Genomic DNA, 13,813 nt, shown 5'->3' on the forward strand with positions numbered 1-13,813 from the left:
CCCAAGATCAATACAAAGAATGGAATCATGCTTCGAATAAGAGTAAAAAGCCTGGAATTCATTGAGCTCATTCATGCTCTGGGTGTGTCCCAGGCTGAGCAAACTCTCCTGCTGCAGTGAGCATCTTCCCTACCTTCAGGGCAGGGAGCACTGTCTCAAGTGGACAGGTGAGAACACTGAGGCTCAGACATGTAATCTCAGCACTCAGGAGGCTGAGGCAGGAGAATTGCTGGGAGTTCTGGGTCAGCCTAGGCTACAGTGTGAGATCTTGTCTCAAAAAAAAAAAAAAAGCAAAAAATAAAAGATAGAAGACAGATAGTGAAGAGGGATGGGTATAAGAGAAAGAAGACTCTATGTGGTGAGGAGGGGCATTGAGTAGGGTTGTCAGTGAGTGTGCAGACAGAGCAGAAGATGCCAACTCTTCCAGGGAACTCTGAGAAGGCATCCCACAAGAGGTGGTTTGGGAAGGTGATGGGCAAGGAGCCAAAGTCAGCAACTGTGGTTTGAATGTGAAAAGTACCCCCACAGGCTTATGCCTCTTGGTTCCCTGGCTAGTAAAGAGGTTATGAAATTGAAACATTTGATACTGAGCACATAGCTGGTGGAGGGGGCATTGCTGGGAGCAGGCTGTGACTGTTAGATTCTGGTCATACTTTCAGTGCTGTTTCCCTGTGTCCTAGTAGCTCAGAGGCCACACACCTCCAAAGGGTTGAGAGCTTCAGGCCCTACTCCTAGTGCTAAGGACTTATTTCCGTTTTCTGTGTCTGAGTCACAGAATCCTACATCCATCATGTCCCTGTTGACAGCATCCCACACACTGAACCCACAGGCTGTGACATCAACCTCAGTTAGGCAAAGAGGAAGTGGACAAGGCCATGACTGAACACATGAGGAGCAGTGGATCTCAGCACTGCTGCACATCAGAATCCCCAGGGAATCTATAAAGGATACACTAAGAATCAAGCTCTATTTGGGTTTGGAAGAGAATGCCTGCCATTCAGATCTGCTGGGTGGGCTTCCTGCCTCTACCCCATGGAGTAGATGTTATCTACTTAGGATTATTTGCATCCAGAGTTCTCAATGTGAGCTGCATCTGACTCTTCAAGAAGGCTTGTGAAACTCAGACTGTGGTGTCCCATTTGGACAGTTCTAATGAAGATCTGTGTGGAGCCTGGGCATCTGCATTTCAAGAGGTCTCTATAAGAGGAGGATGGCTGGTACTAGTTCTGAGATGTGCTCATTCATATAACTGGTAGAAGGAAAAGGCTGACAGCACCTACCATTCCTCTACAAAGAATGTGTCTACTGCTTTTGGGGGAGCAAAAAAGGGGGAGATCCTGTTGTATAAACTTCTCCTTAGGAGGTATGAGCAGATGCCTACTCACCCATATAGGGACCAGCTGACAGATTCATTTCTCGCTTGGTGAACCAATGAGTGTATTTGCTTACAGGAACACCAGTGACTCCAGAACACTACTAGAAAGCCCCGCCTTAGCATGGGTGATGGTTTCTCCATAGCTGTGTGAGCTGGCTAGTTTAAATCAACTTAACACAAGCTAAAGTTATCATAGAGGAGGGAGCCTCAACTGAGAAAATGCCTTCATAAGACAAGGCTGTGGGCAAGCTAGTAAGGCATTTTCTTAGTGATTGATGGAGGAGGGCCCAGCCCATGGTGGGTGGTGCCATCCCTGGGAAGGTGGTCCTGGGTTCTATAAGAAAGTAGGCTGAGCAAGCCATAGGGAGCAAGCCAGTAAGCAGCACTTCTCTGTGGTCTCTGCATCAACCCCTGCCTCCAGACTTCCACCCTGTTTGAGTTCCTGCTCTAACTGCTTTCAGTGATCAACTATGGATGTGGAAGTGTAAGCCAAATGAACCACTTCCTCCACAACTTGCTCTTCGTCATTGTGTTTCATCATAGCAATAGTAACCCAAACTAAGATACTGTGCAAATGGAGCTCCCCCTATCCAATTAGCCTTCCAACGTCTACCATTCAACAAGATCATGTGCATCCAAGTAAGAATTACATGGTAATGGGGTGTAGGAGTGAGAGGCTGGAACATCAAATGAGAACACAGTGGTGTTCCAGGCCCATCCTTCCACAAGGGAACATAAGCAGGCCCAATCCTGAAGGTCTTATTTTAGTCACAACTACTCTCATGAAGATGGTAATGGTAGATATGCTTGGAGGACAGCATTCCACAATAGATCCAGACTCCTCTTGAGCAGTTAAAAAAGCACTGTCCCACAGTCTTCATGTTTTCCCTCTCTTCCACCCTGACAATGTACCCCTGTAGCTTCACACTATTAGAATTCTCAGTGCCCACCTGTTCCAGTCTGTGTCATATTTAAGTCAACAGCTTTTTGACAACACAACAAAGGAAAAGAAAAACGGACTGATCTTTAGAGCATAGTGGGTGGGCCCAGAGAACAGGCTGTGCCACGTTCAGTGGTGAGTCACAGCAGTCCCCAAGGTGGGATTTGAAAATCATGTTCTTCCCAGAATGGAATGGACTGAATTGTTGAGCAGGCAAAAGACAGCATCAATTATGAAGTCCCAAGGTGACAGTTCATGTTGTTATGTAAGAAAGGCATAAGGAGAGTGTGGGTGTCCAGAGGCCAGGGCTTTGTGATCTAGCACACAGTGGTCTTTGCAAGTCTGTGCCTCTGTGCATTGATAAAAGGGGGAAACCTCAGCCTATGGTTCTGTGGAATAAATCTTCCCTTTGCATTTCCTCCATGCATTTTCCTTGTGCACTCACAGGCTCCTTCTGTTCAGTCTTTTCCATTCTCTGACCACATTAATGGCCTGTGGTTTCCATAGCTGTTTAAAAGTGAAAACAGCTTAAAAGAGCTAAAGAGAAGTCTATTTTTGAGGTGAACTCGGAAACGGTTATGGTGCTGATAGAAACTTCCTTCCCTGTCTTCTCTTTATGATTTGCTTTTAAATAGTATTGGGGATTGGACCCAGGGCTGCCAGCATGCTTGGCCTTGAACTCACTCTATCCCAGGCAGGCCTTGAACTTGCAATCTCCTTGCCTCCACTCTCACATAGCTGGGATGAATGGCCTATGCCCCCAGATCTAGTTTGACTTTCATTGTCTTTAGGAAACTTCTTCAGATAACATTTTTAGGGTTCAGTTGAAGAATGGGTTAGCACTCTGAACTGCTGAGCCATCTCTTCAAGCCTCCTAAGTTCCCAATTTCAAGATAGTGAAACTGGCAAAAAGAGATTAACTTGCCCCCAACTACATGATACATTTAAGAACGTGTAACATGGTGGGATCCTTCTCTCTGTCTAGTCTCCTTCAATGTTCATACACTCCTCCTTAACGCACACCTCTTACTCTCTGCATATGTACTAAAGCACAGGACACGATAGAGTCTTAGACCACTCTGCCTCGTGGTTTTTAAATATGTCATTGGACTTTTAACACTGCATTGACTCTACTAGTAGTTGTTTTCCCCCACTAAAATGTGAAACCCAAGATAGCGGAGCCATGTGTAACTCTTTCAACTTTATAATTCTAGAACTTCTCAGTGGAGTCGGCAGGCAGGCATTTCTGACATATCTAAAGGATTGAATGCATTAAGGAAGTGGGAGGCTGGGATACAAAGGATGATGAGGAATAATCCAGAAGAAACGTCAGGGAAGAGGATTCCAAGCAGTAGTGACTGTATGTCCAAAGGTCCTGTGGTGAGAGACAGGGTGACCCTTTGGAAGAAGTAGGTATTTTTCCCTAGGATCAAAGCCAGAGTTCTAGCATACGATGAGAAAGAAGACAGGGGGTGGAGTGGGGGGTGGGGGGGGAGGTGGATGCCATCTGCATTCAAGAGTCCCTTGTGAGCCACTCATTCATTTTTTTGTATTGTTGAGTCTCTGATGGTGATCCTGAGTCTCAGTGCTTTGATAAGATCATGTCTTCAACGCTCATCGAGTGACTTTCCAAAATTCCTCTAGATTTCTTGCCATCTCCAAACTATAGCTAAAGATTGCTGTTTGCTCAGTACTCAGTATGCACTATGCCAAAGGCTAATCCTACTGCTCCTCAACCATTTGTTTACTGCGCCTGGATCTTCTACACTAGAATTTTGCCTTGTGTTACTCAGGTGTGAAGACCTGAAACATTTCCTCATAGTCATCCCCAGATTTATTGCTCCCTATATTTTAGGTATGGTGGGAAGCTCCAACAACATTGTGATAATGGAGTTAGAAACCTGTTCATGCTTGTACCCTGAGACCCAGATCTCCAGAGCAGACCTTTGAGATTGAGGTCAAGGACTACAGTATCTCCAAGACTCTAAACTAGGTGTATCTAATTGGTGATTCATAGGCGGCATGCAGCTGAGGATAATTATGAATGTAGTCAAGCACATCTGTAGATGACAGCATCACACTGTGATGCCAAAAGACTGAACTGCTAAAAGGTTAGGTCCTAGGTCAGCAGCCTGCCTGATCAGCTGGACAGATCAGCAGCATGGGTGACGGTAGAGTCCAGGCACACAGCTGTATCATTCACAGGCCCCATAACTTTGAGCCAGTTCTTCTCTGAATGCCCATTTTGAGGCTTAAATGGGAAACAAAAATTGCTTTAGAGGGGTTTAAGGACTTACCAAAGCCTTTAGTGCTGGCTCCTGGAGAGATAAAAGGAAGCACAGCTGTTGTTGCTGTTGCATTGTTAGCCATAAGAAGAACAGGGTGCTTGGAACAGAATGTTTGTGTCCCTGAGAGGGAAGGAGAGCCAATTAAAACAGGCGTATGCACATCTCCATTTACTGCAGCTGCCAGGAACATGGATTGTCTTGTTCATTTTATGCTGTGGGTCTGCAGGTAAACTGCAAAATCCTTTTTATTGAGAAGTCATTCCATCTCTCACAAATGTTTATTGAGTCCCTGCGATTCCTTGACTGGACGGAGAAGGGAAAATGAATGAGCTGCTGATTTTGTATTACCTTGGGAGTAAGAGAAAACAAATTTCCTATAACTGTGAGGGAGAATGCTTAAATACAGAACCCAGCATGGTATTTACTTTAAAAAAAAATCATTGAGATCATAGAGGGTTTTCATCATCTCATTGAGTTCATGGGATACTAAAAGGCCATAAACAGTTGAATTTGTGCTTTCTAACCATTGTTACTTACATAATATATGTGATAATATTGTATTATACTATAATAATATCATACATCATACTTACATAGTATACAGATATTATTAAAAGAATACTAATTATCTATTGCTAATTAAGTGTTCGCTTTTAGTTTTTAAGATTGCTCTTAAGTCTTTTTGTCTGTCTGTCTGTCTCATGAGGGTGCCCAAGGAGGCAAGAAGAGGAAGACAGTACACACTTTTAACTGCTGAACCATCTCTCCAGCATCTAAATGTTCTATATTATGTATTAATTATATGTGTATGTGTTTATGTATATAACACTAACTGTACAAATATATTTAATATCAATATGTAATTATACAATGTTATAATTATAAAGTGCCATACAATATGTCATATGCATATATTATTTCTTATATAATACTCAAGTAACATGATATAATTTGGTGCCACGCCTATATGTTGATTTCAGTCAACAACAGATCTCATGTGCAACCATAGTCTCCTAATGTTGTAACGATTCTGCCATTTTAGGTCTGTATTAAGCTACAATATCATGGTGGGAGCACATGGTAGAACAAAGCCACTCACACCATATCATTCATGAAGCAAAAGACAGAGATGAAAATCCAGAGTTCCAACATCTCCTTCAAAGTCCACCACTACTGAAAATGACATGAAAACTCCCAGTAAGCTCCAACCTCAAGGTGTTACCACCTCTCAACCATGCTGCAGACTGGGAAATAATCCTTGAAAACACACACACACACATTTAGCAGATTTTTAAATTTAAATTGTAATAGAAGAATTTTTACAGAAGTAGCAATCAAACTAAAGGGATATCCTTGCAAATGGTCCCTAACCCAAGATGGTGGGCATCCTCAAAAGAGGGGAAAATTTGTACACAAGAAACTGGCAGAAAGAGGAGACAATGTGAAGAGACAGAAATAGTGGGTAGTCGTCTGCAGTCCAAGGAGAGTGGCCTGGAGCAGAAATCTTCCTCATAACCTATGGGAGGAGTCAACACCTTGATTTGGGACCAGTTCCAAACTCCAAGAGAAGTTTCTCTCATAGAAGTCATTCAGCATGTCACGTCACTATTGCAGCATCCTTCACATACTGATTTAAAGATCAGTCCATTTTCATGGTGGTCATGAGTTGTGTTTTGGGTCAGATGAATTTGATATGTTGTTTGAGGGAATCCACCCAATGGAGACAAATGTCAGTAGGATTGAACTAAACAATGGGGGTTTGGGAAATAGTTGAATGAATAAATGTGGTGGTATTGTGTTCCCCAAAATATTGTGCACCCTAATAAACTTATCTTCAGTCAGAGAACAGAAGAGCCACTAGATATAGAGGCCAGAAAATAGTGGCATACATGTCTTTAATCCTATTACTTGGGAGGCAGAGATCCATCTGGAGCTCTGCGAGTTCAAGGCCACACTGGAAACAACCAGGCATGGTAACAAAAGCCTTTAATCCCAGGAAGTGATGGCAGAAAGCAAAAAGGTATATAAGGCATGAGGACCAGGAACTAGGCTGTTTAAGCTTTTAGGCTTCTAGCAGCACAGTTCAGCTGAAAAGCATCCAGTCTGAGGAAACAGAATCAGCTGAGGAATTGGTGAGGTGAGGAAGCTGTGGCTTGTTCTGCTTTTCTGATCATCTAGTATACCACCCCAATACCAGGCCCTGGGTTTGTTTTTATTAATAAGACCATTTAAGATTCCTGCTACAGAATAAATGTCACATTTGCCCAAAGACAGAAGGAAGAAGGGATGTTAAAGTTAATTCTAACCTCTTCCATCGCTGCCAGGGTCTGTTCAAGCCATATTACTTCAGAGATGTATCCAAGACTGACATGAGGTCAGTGAATTTAAAGGAGTTACTGCATTGGCTAGGGATATTTATGTTCATTTAGAAGACAGACCCCTCTTTGTCCTATGAAATCTGGGACAAAACATTAAATAAATACCAACACTATACTTAGCATAGAGAACTGTGCCCTGTGTAGAGTCTTAGGCGTATGTCCCTGTTCTGAAATATTGACCTCCCAGTGAAATTGTCATGTCTATTTTAGGCAGCAAGCTAAAATTGCTTAGCTTAAAATGTCAAAATAAGTTGATAGAATAGAAATTTTGAAAATGGAAATAACAGGAGTCAAGAAGCCTTGGTTTGAGTCCCAGCCATGCCTCTGAAAAGCTGAGAGACCTGGACCTTTCTGTGGTCCTTTACCTCATCTATAATGTGGCGCTCTTCCAGCTCTGACATTCTATGAATCTCTCCATCTTGCCTTTAATTAGGATTGGTGATAAGATACCGTTTCCATAAACTGACCTGCCAACTTGAATTATCCACCAACATGAAGACATGAAAGTAAGACGATAGGCAGAAATGGCTGTGACAGATGCCTCTAGAAAAATTTCCCTCTTTAAAATGGTAAATGGGATGCTCAAGAGTGATGGCAGTTTCTTTTAATGCACCTTAATTACCAGGAAATTGGGTTTTACTGGAAAGTTTTGAGATGCACATGCCCACATAATTTTGTTCGATGTCTTAAATGTTGACCACATTGGTAGAGGAGATACAAATCACCCACCTCTTAACTTCATTTGTAATCCCCCCCCCCAGACCATTTACCATTTAAACCACATGTTGACCTTTTCTTTACTTGACTGGACATCTTTAGCCTTGGATATAATAAGCCCCCAAGGGGGAGAGATGATTAAGATTGAGTATCTAGTCAGAATCACATTTTGTCCCAGGTCCTCAGTCTGGTATAATATCTCATTTAGCCCTTCCCTATGGGACACTGGCAATCAGCCATGCATAGCTGCCACACACAACATGCTGAAGCTTGCTGGTTGTGGGCTTCGGTCTAACCAGGGAGCACACTTGACTCATAAGGACACACTAGATGTGTCAAGAGATACTCATACATAAGCAGTGGTCCACCAGTATTAGATGGAAATTAGTTGGGTAGGCTCTTGATTATGGAGGTGTCAGGCTGAGCTCTGGATGTCCATGATACATATGAATTTGATAATACATAAGTGGTCAGCTCTTTCTTTGGGGGATTTTGTTTCTCTAAAGTGCCACTTATTATTAAACTAAACCATTGGATTAAGTCATCTGGATTCTTCTGGGTCTTTTTTGTGTGTAAGGGATTATATGCATGTTCATGCTCATTTATATATATAGGCGCATGTGCACATGTGTTCTTTGCAGGGATTCCTGAGGACAATATCACATGTTGTTCCTCAGTTTACCAACCACATTTCTTTTGAGAAAGGATCTCTCATTGGCCTGAAATATGTTCAGCTGGACAGCTAGGATGGCTGTCCATCAAGCCCTAGGAAGCCTCCTGTCTCTACCTCCCCAGCACTGAGGTTACAAGCATGCTCTACCATGCCCAGCTTTCTGTTTTTCTATCTTTTCTCCTCTTTTTTGTCCTGAATTTAAATTCTGGGGATCAAACTCAGGTCCTTGGTCTTGTAAGGCTTGCACTTAAATGATGTGCCATCTTGCTGGCTCCCCTTTGGGGTATTAACCCTGTTAGTATCTAAGATTATCTTACAAATAAAACATTTATATTCAAGTGTTTGCTCAGAATCTGCTTTGAAGAGTCAAAAAAAATGAGACATCCTCCAAGATTCCTGTGGAGTAGATAGCATGACTGCTGAGATGTAGCTCAGCATGGTTAAATAGTAGTTAACTTTAGTGCTGGGGTTATCTGGCTCCTGTTGACTTTACCCCCACACAAGTGGTTTCCAGCCAAGGCAGGTTTTGTCCTTCAGGAGACAATGCTGCAATGCCTGAACACGTTTGGCTGTCACAGTTGAGCTGGAGATGTTCATTACCTCAAGAAAGTAGAAGCCAAGGATGCTGATAAATACCCTGCAGTCTTATCTGAAAAACCTGAATGCAAACTCAAAAATGTCAACTATGTCAAAGTTGGGAAATTCTTCCTTCTGTCCAGTAATACTGGCTGTTAGATAGTTGAGATTTATTAAGTGTCTGTAAGTGTCATGTTTTGTGCCATGTTCTTGACCCATGTTATGCAACACCTCTCTCAGAATGGTGGTGTCCATGTGATTACTGTGTGTCATTTCCAGGGTCAAGCTGTGGCTCAGCTGTGTTCTACTGTCCCCAATGTGACCATCTTTGGAACAGCTTCTACTTTCAAGCATGAAGCCATCAAAGATTCTGTAACCTATCTCTTTGACAGAAATGCAGACTATGTACAAGAAGTAAAAAGGTAAGAGGGTCTCTGCAAATCACCAGGCTGGCCCTGCTCTTTGTTTGAAGATCATTAGTGTTCATTTAGAAGATGGCTAATTGTGAGGCTAGAATGAAGGTGATTTAGGGGCATTGACTGCTCTTGCAGAAGACCACCATTCAGTTTCCAGCACCTCATGGAAATTCACAACTGTCTGTAACTCTGTTTCAGGGATCTGATGAGCTCTTCCTTCTTTCTTGGGCACTGCATTCACATGCTACACATATATACTTTTAGACAAAATACTCACACACATAAAATAAAAATAAATCTTTAAAGGATACTAATGATAATGGTGATAGTAAACATGCATTGGAGGCTTAGTTCTAGCTCTGAGCTTGACACTTCACATGCGTCAGCCCATCAGATACTCTCAACCTCCCTGTTATTATCCCCAAGGAAGAAGAAGGCAGTCTCCTAAAACTTGCAGAATTAATGTGTTAATATTATGCTGACTGCACTTGATATGAGAGCCCACAGAGGGGTGTGTGTGTGTGTGTGTGTGTGTGTGTGTGTGTGTGTATGTAATTTATATAATATATATAATAATCAAATAATCAATTTATTAAAGGGTGCAATGGGGAAACAGACTCACTAATACAAAGCAAGAGAGACATGCTGCTGCTCCAGCTTCTGTTCTCCTTAAGGCATATGGGGACCAACTGAAAGCCACTTTCCAATACCAGACCCAGTCTCCTCACCCCAATCGAGCACACAACCCCCACTCCTCTTAAGAGGTCATGTACGCAGACAAGAATCCATGCCCCAAGGCTTTGTACCCCAAAGCTATCGGTGGACTGAATTCCCACAACAGCCACTACACTATCTTAACACATGCAAGTCTAATTCTCATTCGTTCACATAAAAAGCTTTAGGAAGATGGTCATCTGCAAGGATATTCTGGCACCCAGGCTCGTTATATTTTCATTGATCATCATCCTGAGTCTTCTGTTCCTTTGATTCTATCTAGAAAATGGAAAATAGTAATAGACCATGCATGGGAGGTTTTTATTGGTCAGTCCTGGGATGAATATATGTATCCTGCTCAAATTTGAAGCTACTATTCAGGTCCCTGGCCACACTTCTCTGAGAGCAGACTGAAACCAGCACCTAGTTATACAAGCATGCAGACCCGGCCTTCATGGAAAGGTAGACAGCAGAGCCTCAGTTCATACCAGGCTGTCTGGCTTGTGAATCAGTGCTTTCACTATAGAGAAGGTAACTTTCTAAAGAGCAGAGCAAGAGCCATAGTTACCTGTAGGAAGAAGAGAGCCTGGAAGAGGATGTTGTAGAGATCAGAGTAGCTGCCCACATATTGAGCAACTGAGTTCAAAGGCTCAATAGTCAGGAAAATAGCAATAAAACTTCAACAGGGTGTAAGTTCAGGGATGTCTAACTATATAATATAATTACAGTTTACCTGTGATCCAGACGCTATTGATCATGGCCATGTGTCTCCACACAGGGAATCCTGTGGAGAGCCCAGGTGGTAACCCAGCTGTAGATGATGTGTGTGTTTCACTTGGCTGCTGCCCAGAGTGAACTCAATCTCAGCATTTTCAATTGAGACCTGCTAGAGTAGTCAGTGGTGGCCAGGAGCGATTATTTTTCTCTTTTCATAGTCTGCATTAAATTATAAAGCCTAAATGTAACTAGTCACCCAGCCAGCACCACTCTAAAGGAACATTTTTTCCTAAGTCTCAAATTAAGATGAAAAGGGACAAATCTGGTTGTTCAAGCAGGAATTTGGACAAGATTAGATTTTATTAAGTGGGGCGTTTTTTTAGAAGGAAATTTTTCTGCCAGGTGAATTTTTTAAATTTGTTGGGCTGGGGCTCATTCATTAAAGTGCTTGCTATGAAAGTGTATGAACCTGAATTCAATCCCCTAAACCCATGTAAAAGAACCAGGAACAGTAGCACATACATGTAGTCCCAACACCAGGGAGGCAGAGACTGGAGGATCCCCGGGGTTTGATGGCCAGCCAGTCTAGCCAAATATATTTCAAGGTTTAATGAGAGACCCAGTCTCAAAACCTAAGGTAAAGTTAGGCATGGAGGTTCATATCTTCAGTGTCAGAACTTGGAAGGCAGAATCCAGCTCTGTGAGTTCAAGGCTAACCTGGTCTACATAGTGAGCTCTAGTCTATCCAGGGTTACATTGAAAGAACCTGTCTAAAACTTAAGGTATAGAGTGAATGAGTTATATATAAGGTAAACATGTACCAATATTTCCAGTAGGACATAAAAGGGGAACTTATATCTGAAGCTAAATATTAGAAGTCCACCCCATATCTGAGAGATGCAGACATTATGGGTAATTTTAAAGACTTCTATTTGCCCAGTTCACCTACTTTTAACTTGAGTTACTCAAGCTGTGGTCTGAAATATGAACTTCATTGTTCCCTTTTAATAATCTTTTCTTTAACCTCCTTAACTGATATTTTTGCATTTGTCTGCCTACTGTTCAATAAATACATGTTCCGGGTCTAAGATGAGATTGGACCTGTGCCAAAGAGGAAGAGCCAGCAACAACCAATCAGAAAGGCTCTGTACTTATGGAGTTTGGAGTCTAGTTGTCAGAGAGGAGACAGGAAAAAAAGAAACTATTCAAAGAATACATTGGTTTGGACTTTCCACATACTCTCTGGTGGAGAAATTCAGGTTGCTAGTGGGGAACTCAGACATAACAATGATTTGAGCAAGAGTTTTGGCTGAGAGTTGAAAGATGAGAAGTTGTGGAAAGACAAGCATTTTGGATGCTTTAGGGGGAACAGCATTGCTGAGGTGCTGACAAGAAGCAAATGTGGCTGGTTCTGGAGAGCAGTAAGAACAGAAAATCAGGACACCACAGCTATTCTCAACAAATGGAAGCTGATAGCCAAGATACTCCTGCCTGCCCCAAATCCACACAGCTGCTCCATCTCCTCAATCCCACCCTACCCTGGCCCCACTTGGAGCCTGGATCAATGTTTTCTACTACGAGAAAAGTAGAAGGAAAGAGCGTCTTGGACCCATCTCATTACCACCTGCCTTTGGAGAGGTGGCTTCCAACAGCTCACTTTAAGTAGAGACCCATAGATATGGGAAATGACTCGGGAGCTGTGACTATGAACAAAACCTCTGCCCAGAAATCCTACCCTCGGGAAATAGTCCAGAGCAAGCTCAAAGCCAAAGGCATAAAGCTGCTAAGCTGAGCTCTGCTTCTGCATGGTCGTCAGCGCTCAACATATGCCGACAGTGAGTTATAATAGGCCTGTCTGTAACAGCAGCAATCAGATCCAGTCTCCACTATCAACAGAAGGCAAACACTGCAGGGATTTTTGCTATGCCACATGCGTGTGTTATGCAGCCCCTAGAAACAACTATTATGAAGGCTGTGTCGCAGAAAAGATGGCTGTGGTAGAATTTAAGGGAAGAAAACAGAATTCCAAATTCCATCAACACTGTGATCACAGCTTGATTCAAATTCTCTGTGCATGGGGATGTAAAATGGAAGGGTTTCGTCACACACATGTAGTAAAGCACTGTACAGAATCATTTCTTTTTTGGTGTTTTCTTTATAGACATGGTTACAGTAATCTATGTATAGTGAACTACAAAGATACAATAAAAAATTTTCCTACCATTAAAAATTCATATAAACTAGCCAATTGGAGGGCCTCTTTGGAATTCATGTTAAGCCAGGAAAGAAATTAGAGACAAAAAAATTTATAATGCATATGTTATATATTTGCATGTATGTGCCTATACATGTTTTTGTATGTGCAGGTGTGATCACACATGTATGTGTACTTGTGTGTAGAGGTCAGAGGACAGTCTTCAGGAATATTGACACCCATCTTTGAGGCTGTATCTATCATTGGTCTGGAGCTCACCATGGTTAGAATGACTAGCCAGTGAGCCCCAAGCCTCCTCCTGGCTCTGTGTCCCAAATACTGGGATTACCAGCTTGCTCACCACACCCAGCATTTTTGTATGGGTTCTGGGGAACCTAACTCCCCATGCTTGTGAGACATGAACTTTAACAGCTGAGCCATCTCCCAACCCTGAGGGAAAAAACAACTCTGATGTAGACTTTATATTTGCATTGTTGTTCTTATCTGTGTGTAAAAGGAGATGACAATGGGTGGAAAATGGACCAAACAGTTAGAAACCTTGAGTCCTGTGCATCTGACTCATAGGCCTTCAGAAATTAAAAAAAAAAAAAAAAAAAAGACGGGGGGGGGGGGGGAATTCAGAGAGAAGGGCAACACAGTTAACCCCATGGCCCCCTGGAAGGGTGCAAAGCATTTCAGCAGGTAAGGGCAAGGCAGGTAAGAACAGCCATGCTCAGTCAGCCTCTGCTCTCTTAGACGGCCATTTCATAAGTACCCTGTACAAATGCAAAAATCACCCCAATTTACAGATGAGAAAGCTGAAGC

At 42.5% G+C, this 13,813-nt stretch overlaps 1 protein-coding gene across 1 annotated transcript in view; it reads left to right on the plus strand.

Annotated features, from left to right (window-relative positions):
* Vat1l (vesicle amine transport 1 like) overlaps nucleotides 1–13,813 on the plus strand; it is a 161,891-nt gene that overhangs the window by 62,500 nt on the left and 85,578 nt on the right. Inside the window, exon 4 of the mRNA XM_036188789.1 lies at nucleotides 9,227–9,369. Within this exon, the coding sequence (XP_036044682.1) occupies nucleotides 9,227–9,369 (143 nt within the window). The remainder of the gene's footprint in view (nucleotides 1–9,226; nucleotides 9,370–13,813) is intronic.

The sequence above is a fragment of the Onychomys torridus genome, chromosome 5 (assembly GCF_903995425.1).
Source record: "Onychomys torridus chromosome 5, mOncTor1.1, whole genome shotgun sequence".
NCBI classification, from domain to species: domain Eukaryota; kingdom Metazoa; phylum Chordata; class Mammalia; order Rodentia; family Cricetidae; genus Onychomys; species Onychomys torridus.